Genomic DNA, 16,475 nt, shown 5'->3' on the forward strand with positions numbered 1-16,475 from the left:
TGCCACTAAAGAAAAAAAACTAATACCATTACATTAACATTGTATAGGCTACAGTAACTACTTGAGTAAAATTCCACCACTGCACATGGATGTGTGCACTCAGCACTGTCTGGAGTGAACTGGGCGGCCTGCGCTGTCTTCAACAACAACCACCACCCATGCCATGTATGTTTTAGTCAATATTATAAATTAACTTTAATCAACAATGTGTGGGAATTGGGAATATTGATTAGTGTTACTTATGCTCAATATGTCTCTCAACCCATTCAATAGCCATATGCAGGGGGGACGAGTGTTGTGATTGGCTAGCTGGCTGTCAGGCATGAGTTTGGTATAGAGTCAAAGTCAACAGAATCAATAAACGGCAAAGGTGACTGGACAATTAGGAATATCTTATATGAAACATCTATACGCCTACATAAAGCCTGTGGGCAGAACCGAAAATGAGAGAGGTGGCCTTGTTTGTTAGACAAATTAGAAATCTCTAAGGGATTTTAGGCCTATCTCTATATTATAAGTTACATTGACTCAAACTATCAATCAATCAATAAGGTGCCACTCAATGCCGTAAAATAAAATAAAAGGGAAATGTAAAATGAGAGGAAGTGGAGCTTGTCAGATCATTGCATTGTGTGTGTGTGTGTGTGTGTGTGTGTGTGTGTGTGTGTGTGTGTGTGTGTGTGTGTGTGTGTGTGTGTGTGTGTGTGTGTGTGTGTGTGCCCGAGGTGCGGCAACTGCTGACACAGCACACAAAAGTTGGTGGCAGTTTTTTCAACCTAAACTAACTTGTTTTACATCTAAAACACGTACACACCCATTGTAACTATGCCATCGTTAATGTAGAGGATGGGAGCAATGCTTGTGTGTGTGTGTGTGTGTGTGTGTGTGTGTGTGTGTGTGTGTGTGTGCGTGTGTGCGTGTGTGTGTGTGTGTGTGTGTGTGTGTGTGTGTGTGTGTGTGTGTGTGTGTGTGTGTGTGTGTGTGTTGGCCTGTATTCCTGTAATGACATGCCTAAAATAGTATACATGGTTGAACGTGTGTTAAACAAGAGTAGCCTATAGCAGTGGTTCCCCCAGGGGTACCTGAGGGAGTTCCAGGGGGTCCCCAGCAAAATGATAGTTTGGAACCAAATGGACCCTTATGGGTCTGTAACTCAGAGTGTACAAATGGAACCAAATGGGGGGTCCGATGCCTAATGCATGTCAAACCGAGGGTCATTGAAATTAAACGGGTTGAGAATCACTGTCCCTGGCATATCACTTCAAATGGGGGTCCACGGGCTGATTAGTGTCAATTTGGGGGTCCTTGACATGAAAAAGTTTGGGAACCACTGCTCCAATGCACTTATTTGTTTAAATATACAGTAGCTTGTTTACAGTGGTGGAAAAAGTGGTCTATACTCACATATTGTAAGTAAAAGTGTCAATGCTGCAATGTAGATGCAATGTGGATACTGCATAGGCCTACAAGTCAACCTGTACATATTCAAAATGTACTTGAGTAAAAGTACAAAAGCTTCCGTATTCAAAATATACGTACAGTACCAAAAGTAGTAGTCATTGTGCATAATTCCCCATTTAACAAGTTCAAAAATGTATTAAAGAAATCTTTTGAAAGTAGCTGATCAACAAGCCCATGCACAATGCATTGCATCGCAACACATAGTTGTACAATACTTGCCTTTGAGAATGAGACGTAGTGGAGAAAAAAACGAAACAAGTTGTGCACAAAGCATATAAGTATAAAGATTTAATTTCCTTCCATTCTGTCACTATCTGGGATCCGAGGGGGCTTAGCTTTCCCCCTGAAGGCATCTTAAAACACAATGCGCATGCATCGCAACGCATTGTGAGCATGTATCGGCTATTTTCAAATGGCCGAAATGTATGGTAGGCCTATATAGGGCTGAAGTGTGTAATGTGTGTAATAATAATCTAAATCTACAAAGTAACTAAGTAAATATTTATATTTCAAATAATTGTAGTAAAAGTGTATAGCTACTGAAAATTGGAAATAATCCAGTAAAGAAAAGAAAATACCCTCAACATTTTACTTAAGTAGGCTACACTACAGTACTTCCTACTGTACATTTACTCAAGTACTTAGTTACTTTACAGCACTGACTGTGTGTAGGCTAAGTGTTAGTGGAAACTCATTTAACAACAAACTCACTCAGACTGTGCAGGCCCTGAGTAGAAACCAGACCATAGCGCTGGTTGCTTGACAACCAACGACGGGCCAATCGCAGCACGACAGGCCGGCCGTCCCTCGCGGCCATGGGATGGGATGGATACATCTTCTGGCAGCGAATGAATAAACCGGTGAAGCGTTAACAGCAGATAAAGAGACAGCCAATGGCACGTGTGTCGTAAGGTGGGTATCTGCAGTGTTGCCATGTCTGCTTATTATAAGCGTTTATCTGTAAAGTCGATATACATTACATAGCATAACTATTGGTAGTTTTTTTGGTTTTTGATTGATTGATTGAAATATTTATTAACAGTTTGTAGAATTTACAGTACATTTTAAGCACAAACTCAATACAAAGACTGTCAACTGTGAGTGGACGACCCAATTAAGCATTACACTTGTTTACAACAGGGTCCACATTGTTCAATTCATCAAAACATTTAAAGACATACAGACATTTAGAGACATACAAATAGACATTTCTATGTAGCTAAAGTACAGAACAGGAATTCATCATATGGGAAGCAAAAAAGGGAAAAGATACAATATACAGTGAGGGAAAATGGGGGGGGGGTGGGGGGGATTCAGATTTTACAGAGGCCAGTTTCGAATTGCAGCCATCCGTAGGTGCCCTTTGAGAGCGGTTTTGAAGGAGTCAAGGGATTCACATGTCTTAATGACTGTTGGTAGGGCGTTCCACATTTTGGTGGCATAGGAGCGAAAATAATTTAGTCCCTTGTTTGTGCCGAATCTGGGTTGTACATGGTTTGTTGCACTCCCTCTGGTGTTGTGGGTGTGGACTTCGTTTACATTAAGGAAGTATTTAGACAGGTACATGGGTATCTTGGTGGTGTATCGAATCTTGTGGACCAGACCCATTGCAAGATGCTGTACTCTGTCGTCGACCCTAAGCCATCCCAGCCTGTCAAAGTGGGCAGGGGTGAGGTGGGTTCGGGGGGTGAGGCCAAGTAGGAGCCTGACCAGTTTGTTTTGGGAGGTCTGGTCATGGTTTGTTTCTAAAGTGTAGTAGTTGCTTATTTGGGCTTGTTTCCTAAATGTTGTTTAAACCAGTGGTTCTTCTTAAACATGTTCATAAGGAATCTGGGTTGCACATGGTTTGTTGCATTCCCTCTGGTGTTGTGGTTGTGGACTTCGTTAACATTAAGGAAGTATAGACAGGTACATGGGTATCTTGGTGGTGTATCGAATCTTGTAATATAATAATAATAATAAAACTTTATTTGTATAGCACCTTTCATGACATGAAATGCAGCTCAAAGTGCTTTACAGAACAATGGAGAATAAAAGAAAAGCAAGGCAACGACATTAAAAAACAAGCAGTAATGCAGTACAGTGAGGACATGAAAAATAAAAAATACAAGATCAATTAAAGGCAATGTTGTAGAAGTGGGTCTTGAGCTGAGCTCTAAAAATGTCTACAGAGGCTGCCTGACGAAGGTACAGTGGGAGCTTGTTCCATGCCGACGGCCCGTAGAAGCAAAAAGCTGCTTCCCCGTATTTTTTAGTTGCCATTCTTTTGGGCAAAGCGAGCAGGCCGGCGGTGGAAGACCTTAGGGGCGGTTTGGGACATATTTAGGCAGGCAGTCATGTAGGTAGGAAGGTGCGAGACCATTGAGAGCTTTATAGACAAGTAAAATAATTTTTAAATCAATCCTAAAAACAACCGGAAGCCAGTGCAGTGATGCCAAAACTGGAGTAATATGTTCTCTCATCTTAGTTCTAGTTAAAACTCTGGCTGCTGCATTTTGGACCAGACCCATTGCAAGATGCTGTACTCTGTCGTCGACCCTAAGCCATTCCAGCCTGTCAAAGTGGGCAGGGGTGAGGTGGGTTCAGGGGGTTCAGGGGGTGAGGCCAAGTGGGAGCCTGACCAGTTTGTTTTGGGAAGTCTGGAGCCTTGTTTTAACCCATTTTGGATGGGAACCCCTCTTGGGGTAAAAAATATTTGATGCTGATATAAATATTTGACGTTTTTCAGAAAACTTAGGTCAGGATTTAGAAGGCTTTTGAGGTGCTGTGGTACTAAGAGGTGCATGCATAGTTGAATAAACTCCTGTAAAGGAATCTTGTTCTTTGGTTGACTATTTTGATTACGTTGGTGGCCATTTTATCACTGGAAAGATTAGCCTCCAGGATGGAACCTATGTAATTTCATCTTTTTGTGTGATAATATTGTCACCCACTCTAAGCCATCTGCCTTGCTGAGATTACTATTTGATCTAAAGAGAATGGATTCAGTTTTTCCCAGGTGTAAAGATAGTTTGTTATCAGCGAGCCAGGTGCAGATTCTACCGAGATGGAAACCTTTTTTTCCTTTTAGCACCACTGTATAATCGTACCAATGAATTGAACAAGGTGGACCCTCTTGTAAACAAGTGTAATGCTTAATTGGGTCGTCCACTCACAGTTAACAGTCTTTGTATTGAGTTTGTGCTTGAAATGTACTGTAATTCTGCAAACTGTTAATACATATTTCAATCAGTCAGTCGGTCAGTCAGTCAGTCAGTCAGTCAGTCAGTCAGTCAGTCAGTCAGTCAATCAATCAATCAATCAATCAATCAATCAATCAATCAATCAATCAATCAATCAAAAAACCTGGTTGCTTATTTCTTACACAACCTGGCAACGCTGCCCGCTCGTCCAATCACAGCCAGAGGAGCTTGCTCTTCATTTTCATTCTCAGTACAGATGCAACGCAGCCTCCGTTTATTTCCCTCTTCTGTACAGTCGTAGTTTGGTGGGTGTACATAACTTAATACCACTCATTAAAAAGACCACCCCAATCCCTCGTCAAAGTCTACATTTAGGTGAGTATGATTCAATATTAGGCATGGATGCAATGTATGCAGCGCGTTTGCTATATTATTTGATTTGATTTTGTTTCCCCCCACTGTAAATACAAATATTATGCTTTATGCAACAGCATAATCACGTTCCCATCCTGCCTGTCTCCAAGCCCAGGCAAAGCTGCACTGCAATTTATGCACGTCGTCACAAAGGATCTGATATAACAACAACATTTTTCGTTTTTCATTTATCTTTGCAGACAATATATATTTCTAGCCGCAATTAACCATGACGGAGGCTGTGTCAGATTATCCGGCCGTGAAGCACAGGTTCAGCAGCAGCAGCAGCAACGGGAATAATACGGTTCTTTCAGAGCCGACAACAACAGAAGATGCTTTTGACCACACATACGAAGAGAAAGCAGGCCCCAAGCCCCAGCAGATAATGGTCTGGAAAAACGTCATACTGATGACTTTATTACACACAGGAGCTGCTTATGGCGTTTCACAAGTCCCCTCAGCATCCCCCTTGACCTTGGTTTGGTGTAAGTATTGAGGATCTTTAAATAGTCTGCGTGCATATGACGGGTTGAATAATATTTCAAAGCCATAAAGTCACAGCTGTAACGTTATGTCATATGGTTTCCAGACTGAGGCACCAGCCCACTTTCCCACCACGTACCACCACCATATCCCAGGTGGTTATAGGCTAATTATTGAGTGGTTGCCTGCATTTTGCTCTCTGTTCCTTAAAAACAAAAAAGGCTAATAGTGTAGGGGAATATTATATTATTATATTATATTTTTGATTATATTCTTCTTTATTTAAGTGTCATTTTTCAAGGAAGCCCAGCCCATATGAACTTACAGGACAATTTTATAATTAATTTCACGTTTGCTAAGGTTTCCGACCAGGCAAGTGCTTGTTTGAGAGGGGACGCAACCATGTCTACAAACATAACAATTACATTTAACAGTAATTTGTGTACAAATAGGGACTAGTTATGTGCCGATGAGACATTTTGGCCGGTATCGATATCCGATATCATTAATTGCTGTTATGTCCGATATTATATTCTGTATTAAAAAATAATAATAGTTTTGTCCATTCTGAAAAATACATGTAACAGGGTATTTGCACTGCAGGCTTAGGCAAGTCAGATTTAACTTTAATACCTTATATTTAATATTGTGAGCTTGTAGATCTGTTGAAGCTGTTACTGTGGGCTTGTTTATCTGTAAAGACAATCGGACCAATTAATTAATCGGACCGATTGATTAATTGGACCGATGACGATCATAAAATAAATAAATAGAATCAGCCGATACCGATGTGTTTACTGATTAATCTCCCATCACTACTTGGGACACATCAGTCTGCTCCTTCGAGAGTTTTGCATGAATGGAATGAATGAATGAATGAATGAATGAATGAATGAGCGTGAATGGGAATGGAATGGTTTGGAATCATGTAAAGCAGGGGTGCCCAAAAGGCGATTATATAATTATTTTTAATCACTTTTTGGCATCTGCCACTTGGATTAAGGTGACTTGATTGATTGACATCAAAAAGGGCCTGTCAGCTCAAACGCACAATGCAATATTGATAGGCCTACAAAGCATTGCTTTTTAGTTCCTTGTACGCCCAGATTGTCGACTTTAGTAGTTATGTGACACCCACGTGTGGTGTCATTTTTGCACAGTGACTCATCCAAATACAATAAAATGATTCATGACACATTGGGGCGTGAAAGTTATTATAGGGTCCTTGATGAACGTCCTTTGTTTCTCCCGCAGCTGTGTTTCTCTTTTTGGTAAGTGCTTTAGGAGTGACTGCAGGCGCTCATCGGCTGTGGAGCCACAGGTCTTATAAAGCGTCAGTACCGCTGAGAATCTTCCTCGCCGTCGCTAACTCCATGGCCTTCCAGGTAGTGCTGCACAATTCCAACATATTTATTGTCTTTAGTCTGTAGTTGCTGAACATTAATACTTTTTTTTTTTTTTTAAGATATTTTTTTGCGGCTTACGCCTTTATTGATTTTTTAAGGGATAGAAAGTAGGCTGACAGGAAACGGGAGAGAGATGGGGGATGACATGCGGTAAAGGCCGTGTCGGGTCCGGGAGTCGAACCCGCGGCACACCGCGACTGGATCACCAGTCCGGTGCCCAGACCGTTACGCTACGGCCTGGGCCAACATTAATACTTTTAAAATGTGTGGCACCTGGAGCCAACTACTGTGACTTTAAACAGACAACATCAAAGTGCTTGACTAAAGGCCAAACCACACCAATTATTCGCCATGCAACTCCTTGCAACCAAACGGTTGCGAGTAGTTGCATGCAACCATTATCCACAGTTGCAAGGAGTTGCATTGGTATGACATGTCCTTAAAACCTCTCTTAAAGTCTCTCTCTTGTAGCAAAAAGTAACTAAAAGAGTAACTAAAATGTATTGGACAGCCAACCAATGATGCACGATTCTTGCTACAGCAGCTAGGTGTCTGAATCTAGATCACAATCTTTTTTCGATTAATTGTGCAGCTCTATTTCCAGGTAACTGCAGAGCATTAAGGTCACAGACAATCATACACGCACGCACGCACAGTTGGAAGTACTCATCATAATGGCAGTTATCATACCAGTATAAGTACCATCTTGACTACCCGGTGTATGTAATCTTTGTCTTTGCATCGAACCACAGAATGATATCTTTGAATGGGCTCGAGACCATAGGGTTCACCACAAACATTCAGAAACCGATGCTGACCCTCACAACGCCACCCGGGGCTTCTTCTTTGCCCACATTGGCTGGTTGCTGGTGCGCAAACACCCTGATGTCATTGAAAAAGGCCGCAAGTTGGAGGTCAACGACCTAAAGAATGACAAAGTTGTGATGTTTCAAAGGAAGTAAGTACATTTAAATTAGTGAAAGTATTTATAGTCTAAATGGCTTCAATCTTTTTCTTTTTCTTTTTCTTTTTGTAGCATTGTTGATTTAACCTGTTTTGTATTAGAAAATATAAAGGATGAAGAAAATGTTTGACTTGGAAGAATACCAGTGTAAACTGTATGCCATTATCTTGCTATCCTTTTAGACCAAGTGTTTGACTGTAAGCTGTTGCCGTTTGCATTTCTATCAGAGTTTAAATACATGCACAAATTGCACATACAATACATCGACAGTCGCGACTTAATAAGTGTGTATGAACTTGATGCACTGCGCTTTCTCCTCTAGGTATTACAAGCTGTCTGTGGTGCTCATGTGCTTCGGCGTGCCCATGCTCGTGCCTTGGTACCTGTGGGGGGAGACACTGTGGGTGGCATACTTCGTCCCAGCTCTGCTGAGGTACACCCTGGTTCTGAACGCCACCTGGCTGGTCAACAGCGCTGCTCACATGTGGGGGAACAGACCCTATGACAAAGGCATCAACCCCAGGGAGAACAAGTTTGTCGCGTTCAGCGCCATAGGTATGTTTATTCACCACTTAAGCACCTGTTTTATTCTTAAAAGATAGCCGATCTACCCGCTCACAACTGAGCTTGTAGTCAGCAGTTTTCTCCATCTTTGAAAGCCTTCGAACCATTTTAAAAAGTGTTGAAATGTTTCATCTGTAACTACATGCCCGAAATAGGGACACCAGGCCGGAAGTGGTTGAAGTTTACAGTTTATTAATAGTATAGTACAATTAAATAATTATTACTAATTATTACTATAGACCCCTTTTTGTTCGTACGCAATGATTAAGGAAATACAAATTAATATTGGATTGGAGCCAAACATGAATCACTTCAGAATAGTAATAAAGTTATTTGGTAGTATGTCAGGCTTAACAAGTTGGGTTCCAAAATAACAGTTTCCATATACGCTCTAGAACCCAGACCGGATCAGTACTCTGCAAGTGTAATTGCATAACAGATACCACTGCTGGTCAAATTAATTGAAGTCAACTAATGGTAAAATACACTATAAAACAAAAGGATTGGACTGAGGCACTCAAGAATGCTTGTATTTCTAGCGCACACTCCGAATCAGGTAAGGTTTACATAAAGTATTGTATGTGTATTGTGTAGGTATGGAATGGATATAAGGTTTGTCATGCCTTTTCATCAGAAGTTGTTTGGAGAATTAGAAGGATTTTTTTTCAAAGCACATGGTGTGTCAGGTGTGTGTTCAAGAAGAATTGGTCTCTCCTTAGTGTCTAATGAATGTTAGGGTGGTAAAAAAAAAGCTAACTTCTTTTTAATAGGTAGTGTTGGCATTGGCATCCATGTATTGATTGCCCATCGTGTTCAGCTAATGTTTTCACTGAAAATGATGTTGTTGTAAACAGTTAATTATGCTTGAATGAACGATTAAACCTTCAGTGCCACCTTAAATCATTGTTCCAGTATGCCCCATACATTAGATTTAACCCATTACGACCTGAGGTCGCAGTTGCAGTGGTTCTCAAACTTTTAGATAATACTACTAATATATAATACATAATAAGATAATATAATGCTAATATGTTATTTCTTTACTTATATATGACATTTCCATAAGTTGAGCTATGTGTTGATGTTGTCTGATTGACATTTGTTAATCAGACAAAATAGCTTAGATGAGCAGTGAGGACTGAACATGCCCTTTTTACTCTGTCTCCTAAGGTGAGGGATTCCACAACTATCACCACACGTTTCCCTATGACTATGCGACGAGTGAGTTTGGCTGCAAGATCAACCTCACCACGCTTTTCATCGACACCATGTGCCGCCTGGGCCTGGCCAGCGACTGCAAGAGAGTATCCCATGAAGTAGTCCACGCTAGGTTACAGCGCACAGGAGACGGGAGCCACAGAAATGGCTAAGAAGTAATTTTCTGAAATGTTGGGTCAGCTTCAAGACAAAACAAGCTAAATTAGGAAGCCAACAAGTAAACTAGTGTCAAATTTCTTTTGTGTAGCTACAACCATGCCCTCAACTCTCCATTGACAGTACAATCTCTTGTATCTTAAAGATAAATGTCATGAGTCTTGAACTCACTTCTCCTGTTTTTGGTGGTGTGTAGCTGCAACAGAACATATATTTGCCAAAGCTCCTAGCGTAGCCATCGCTCTTATAGTTAAGACAGCTGATTTTGTGGCAGTGATACAAATCGTTGCAGAGGAAATCAGTCAGAAATGTCTTGGGACTTTGTGTCTAGGACTAAAATAGCATCATTTCAACAGTCTACTACATCTTCAAACCAGTTAGGCACTGTGGTGTCCATAGTTTTCATGCAGTGTGTTTGCTGGATCTATAAGCTAATTAATATTACTCAGTCAATACTCGACAATATATATACAATGAATAGAGCACTGACATAGTAGAACACCAGTGTGTCATTCCATTGGGTATGATGCTTATTTGGATACTATGGCCTTTGTTATTACTGTTTACAGCAAATGTTTATACAGCGATTTCAATTACCATAACCGTACTTTTAGCAACTTGCCCTCAGTTTAGTTGAGAGAAAAAGCATTTTCAGCTCATGATACGCATAACCTTCACAAGAAAACAAGTGAAGATCAAAAAGAGGTTTTATAATTACAAAGACAAAATCTTTTATTACTTCCTTTATAAATTCTCATCCGTAGAGTAACAAAACAAAACAAAAGTCAAATTGTTCTAAACCACATGAATCCTAGCGTTCCCTCCCTATTCTGGGGGTGAACATAATATAGCAGATCCACAAGCTCACAACGGGTCACAATTGTGACACGTTGAGAGCTTTGGATTTGGGGGGAAAGGAGCAGTCTTTAGTATCAAGTATCTTAGCATGGAGGGTTTACGTGGTTATAGATATTAGCTATTGACGACATACACATACAGTACAGTACACTGCAGGGGTTCTCAACCCGTGGGTTGCGACCCCTCGGGGGGGTCGCCAAATTATTTGGGGGGGTCCCCAAATTATTTTCATTATTTTTGGCAACTGAATAGCTGGAAAAATGGAAAAATGTAGTACACATATTACATTAAACTTTCCTTAATGATTATATCTGTTATTCATTTATGATATATTTTCTCTGTTATTAAGGTTATTTTTGCAGTCAGTTTGTATTGGGGGTGGGGAGGGGGGCGAGACATGGCCACAGCATCTCCGGGGGTCCCCAGCCCCCAAAACGTTGAGAACCCCTGCAGTACAGTACATAACCTCATGTTGGTATAACATTGGCTCTCATGAGATTATTCAGTAGCATTATCTCAGGACAATCTTAGGGACGCATTTTCACACACTAAATTGAAACTGCCATTCATTGCCAATTTTAAATGTTGAATATCTCAAATTAGACCTTTTGCAATTAACCTACCTTGTTATTTCTAAATGACACATGCCATTGTACCCAGAAATGTGCCAAGTGACTTTTTCTTTGTGTGACTGCCATGCATATGGGCCATCTATTGCACATATGTAGCTCGATGTTGCTTTTCCGCTCGACATAGCACAGTGGACGTTCTTTTAAATGTGGTAGTATATCAGTCGCTTTGCTGTTCTTGAGATCTGTCCTCCCTGTCCTCTTGTTCCTGAAGGGCAACGCGGAGAGTTGGGAGTAGGTTTAGGATCCTTTAGAGATTCCCTCTTAACCGTCCGATTCCTATGTATTCCTATACATACCTCACTGATTCTTAAAGTGATGTACAGTACAGGGACCCTCTGGGTTACTTGACGGGGTTCCAAATGGACCCTTAAAGGTCTGTAACTCTGACCATGTATAAATGGAACAAAATGTGTACACTCTCAGAGTTATGGTGGTCCTTGAAACCAAAATGTCTGAAAGCCACTGGTATTGTAACTGTATAGCAGACGTGAAGTCCACATACTGTACTGTACATACATCCCCCGGTTTCAGATCCCAACCCTATACACAGGGGTGCTATTGTTGGTCCGCGTTGCAACCGTTGATGCAACAGTTCTGGGTGTTACAAAAACATGCCTTGCATGGTCGTAGGTGTTGTGGTATACCGTTTTCTTCGTCATTCTAATGGCAAAAACCGCTGCACTGCATATATTTTTGTAATGTACTGTGAAGTAGCATAGCTTTTTTGGATCATCAGAACTGTTGCTGTACTGTTTTGTGGGAAATGGTATAGTTTCCCTTTTTATGTTCTACAAGTTGATTCAATTGTCGCAAAAATAATTTGAGGAGCATTGCTTTTACGTTCATCTAAAGTTCTGGTTTCGTGCTGGTATATGCACATTTATTTATTTCTGTATTTATTTCTGTCCTCTGGCTCTCTAGAGATGCAAATGTTTTAATCTGTCAGTAGGTTTTCAAATTTTCAGTTTGTTAGGATGGACTGTAAAAATGCATTTGAATACAGCATCCATTTAATTTGGCCAAAAAGTCAGGAGCCTACCTAATGCCTTATGACTTCTCCATTCCTGATCTTGAATCACATCTATTCTAAAAAAAGAAAGGTACAAATACCATTCAGCTAATCTGACTTTGAGCACCGTGTGGAATGTCTTGCCCATGTGTTGTTTTATACATGCATGGGTATTTTAAGATAGACCACCAGTGGTTCTCGACATGGGGTCCAGGGACCCTCACTGTTCCCTGAGGGTCTGTACATGTAGAATTCTCAGAGTTATTGGGGTATTTGAAATAAAAATGTAAAAACATTTGAGAACCACTGCGATAGACCAAAGAGGTGTGGGATTGGCTACATTCAAATGAATGCAAATGCAACTATACTGGTCTATCCTGTTTTAACGGAGATGGGGAAAAATAAAAGTGTAAAATGTTAAAACATGTGAAAAGTGACCCTGATGGATGTGCCAAATAGTTAAATTCCAAGCATAGCGATGCTTTCATACAGGCCTAACATTATTGTGGGGGGGATGTTGGAGCATTTTAGAACTCACCTAGCATAGAAGTTTAGAAGCATAGAAGCAATGAAAAAAAGAAAAAAAACGTCTGCTGTTCAGAGCTTCAAAGATTCTTTATTCTTCATTATTAGGGGAACAAATGGTTGTTACGTTTTCTGGATATGTAAAATATGAAATATATTCTGAAATACAATTCAGAGGTATTTTCAATAAACTTGTAATTGCATTGACGGCTGCCTGTTTATTTATGTCATGTGCACTGACTTACTTTCCTTTATCCCACACCTGAGAAATTTACAGTTGATCTTGTTTCTCTCCCTCACTGCCAACTTGTCAAATATTGCATTTTAATTATTTAATAATAAAGGGTAAATAAATAAAGGGTTGTTGCGCTTCTATGCAGTCAACTATTTCAAGCATGGAAATGAATTATTAATAAAAGGTTCAGATCTTGTATATATATATATATATATAAAATAAGTGTTAATAGGCTATACTAAGTGCTCTATATTCTTATAGCAATCATTGCATCCAATGAGGAGAGAGAATGCATACAGCATACAAGGCATCATAGGAAGTGGATTGGAGGTGATGATACAAAGAAATTAGCACTACTTAGTAGCCTACTTACTCAATCCTCTTCGTGCTGGATAGCACATAAGGTGCATATAACGCCAATGCTGCACTTGGTCCCTGCAGGTTCATCCGAGTTCTTTCACTTCCTTCTCCGAGTACTTCTCCACAGATCTTCTCCATGTGTCTTTGTCTCTGTAGTGCCTCTTTCTCTCTTCCCTGGTGGTGGTGTCCATCTCATGGCTACCCTTGGCATGGCACTTGGGTGAGGCGGGTCCATTCAGCACACATGACCAATCCACATCCATCTTCTGAGATTGATGACACTTGACAGTGGGGTCAGTCAGGCCTGTGTTCCTGTAAAGGTCTTCATTGGAGACTGTCATTCATGGGCCAATATCATCTTGTCTGAAACACATCCAGCTTAGTTGTGACAGATGTGACCTGTGTCACTTTCCATGACTCTGCCCCATACAGGAGATGAGCCTGGGAGAACCCCAAGGAAGCTGCTCTTGGTGGTGTTTACTAAAAAACTGAGAGAAACCCCTGTTAGACACTTTAGTTCATATAGCAATGATTATTAAATGGTAGCTTAATCATTTCCTTTTATTTTTTGCCAAAAATATAATTTCCAGTGCTAACCCAGCAAGCAAAGTAGGCCTATGTGTGATTAAAACCGCTCTGCTGTTGGGAAGAAACCACTTAACTAAGGAAATTAAAAATATATATTTTTTGGGAAATTAATAAAACCTTTAGTTATATTTTGTAAACAAAGCAATACTGCCTCATCAAAGTTTGTGTTGTAACTTTATATATTGCCAATTACTTCCATGAGAGGGAGAGAGGTGGAGTTAGTTGAGGCAATAAAGTATACATAGGCTACACGGATTGGGGAATCAATCCGTGTATATGCACGCATTTGCAGTGCGCCAAGGTATTTTGCCGAATTTGGGTGAGAGCGCTCAGACCGGGTTGGTTTAGCAGACAGTAGACCGTTCAGACCGGGTTGGTTTAGCAGACAGTAGACCGCTCAGACCGGGTTGGTTTAGCAGACAGTTTGAGGTGTAAGGTGGTTATCTAATTCCTCCCGACGGCAACAATAGGCCTATCAAGAAAGACGAACATACATACGATGAATTAGACCGTTCCTCACCCAGGAATCAGCCCAGCTCCTAATCCAGACAACAGTCTTGTCAAAACTCGACTATTGTAACTCCCTCCTTACTGGCCTACCAGCATGTGCACTTAAGCCTCTCCAGCTGATCCAAAATGCCGCAGCTCGCTTGGTCTTCAACCAGCCAAAATTCTCACATTCTCACAGTCTCCCCCCTGCTCCGCTCCCTCCACTGGCTCCCGGTCGCTGCCCGCACAGAATACAAAACTCTGATGCTGGCCTTCAAAGCAACCAAAGGTATGGCTCCCCCATATCTTGTATGATTGAACCCTACAAACCCTCCCGTGCACTCAGATCAGCCAACGCAGGGAAGCTGGAAGTACCCTCACTAAAAACGCCGGGACAACGCTCCACAAGTCCCAAACTCTTCTCCCTTCTGGCTCCAAAACTGTGGAATGCACTTCCCATTGCAGTCAGAACTGCAGCATCACTCCCAATCTTCCGCCGTAGTCTGAAAACCCACCTTTTCAGACTCCATCATGGCCCATAGCACTTATCCTACCCCCTTAGATAGCATTTCAGTAGACTTAGATAGCATTTGATAGACTTATAGCATGTTATGTAGACAGCACTATAAATGCATTGTATATAGTCATAGCCCGCCATAGTACATATGTATAGCATAGTAGTATAGATATATAGTTTATATTTATAGTCTCATAATATAGATATTCCACTGTTACTTTCTTATCTTACGCATCAAAATGTTTCATGATAAATGCTTTTTTTTGTGATGTATTCCCATGCTTTTTGTTCCTGCTTAATGTAAATCGCTCTGGATTAAGAGCGTCAGCTAAATGCCTAAATTGTAAATTGTAAATTGTAAAGATTGCAGACTTTGCATATAATTTGGCCAATGTTTGAACTGTTGTTTTAATAGTTTGTGGATTACCTTTGATGCAGTATAAATGGCATTTTTCTTTGCTTTTATTTCCCTTTCTTGTTTCTTTAGTAAGACTTTACATTATCTTCACTGATCAGCTGGGGGGGAAGGGGTCTCCCCACCAAATTATGTGGGGACCCCTGGGGGTCCCAACCCACAGGCTGAGAACCACTCGGTGTAAAAGGCAGTTGACTCATCGCTCGTATGATGCGTGGTGAGGTGTTAGTTAGGTGGTTACATCATCACCAGCCCTGGCAGCCACGCCCACGGCCCACGAGGTTACTACAGGACAAACCCGAAATAAGTTCACGCCATGTACAACATGTCATGTACAACATGTCATGTAGCCTATCTATCACCACTATCACCGCTACAGCGTCTGATTCAACACAGCCAATCAGACGTGGGTGTTAACTGATGATCCACCGAGGCCAATCCAAAAGTTCATTCAGAGTCAAAAAAGTCAAAGACGGACGAGTCTGGACAGATCTAGCTCTGGTCCATACTGCTCTTGCTGCCGTTGCATTCGGCATTAGAGCTATGGACCAGAGTGGTTCTCGATCAGCCTGTGGGTCGGTTGGGACCCCCAGGGGTCCCCACATAATTTGCGGGGAGACCCCCCAGCTGATCAGACGAAGTGATAATGTTAAGAATTATATGCAAATTAACCTAACGCTCACAAGGCTTTGTGAGCTTGTAGATCTGCTATTTTCACAATATTTATATGTGTGGAACTGATCAGACTAAATGTAAATTTGCCTTCAGTTACTTCCAAGTCAGGGTGGGGGTCGATCCCCACTCCACAGTTAAAAATATGATGATTATTGTGTGGGGTCAGCCTTTAAGGCTGAGAACCACTCTTAAGTTGAACATAATATAAATAATATAATCTTTCCGCACTGTATGATAGCTTCGTGGCCTATTGCTGCCACCTACTGTACACACACAGATGCTGCAGGCATGGCTGTAGCCTTTTATTAGAATTAGGCCAATTTC

The 16,475-nt window shown here is 41.0% G+C and overlaps 2 protein-coding genes across 2 annotated transcripts in view; one reads left to right on the plus strand and one right to left on the minus strand.

The window, feature by feature from the left end:
* The window catches only part of ascc1 (activating signal cointegrator 1 complex subunit 1), a 122,795-nt gene that overhangs the window by 57,375 nt on the left and 48,945 nt on the right, over positions 1-16,475 (minus strand). The window lies entirely within an intron of this gene.
* scd (stearoyl-CoA desaturase (delta-9-desaturase)) lies at positions 4,890-11,805 on the plus strand. The gene is made up of 6 exons (XM_083786850.1): positions 4,890-5,018; positions 5,258-5,542; positions 6,795-6,925; positions 7,699-7,904; positions 8,233-8,465; positions 9,645-11,805. The coding sequence occupies exons 2-6, from the start codon at positions 5,287-5,289 to the stop codon at positions 9,842-9,844; spliced, it is 1,026 nt and encodes a 341-aa protein (XP_083642976.1). The 5' UTR covers positions 4,890-5,018; positions 5,258-5,286; the 3' UTR covers positions 9,845-11,805.

The sequence above is a fragment of the Protomyctophum parallelum genome (genome assembly GCF_964188405.1).
Source record: "Protomyctophum parallelum genome assembly, chromosome: 17".
Classification (NCBI taxonomy): Eukaryota; Metazoa; Chordata; class Actinopteri; order Myctophiformes; family Myctophidae; genus Protomyctophum; species Protomyctophum parallelum.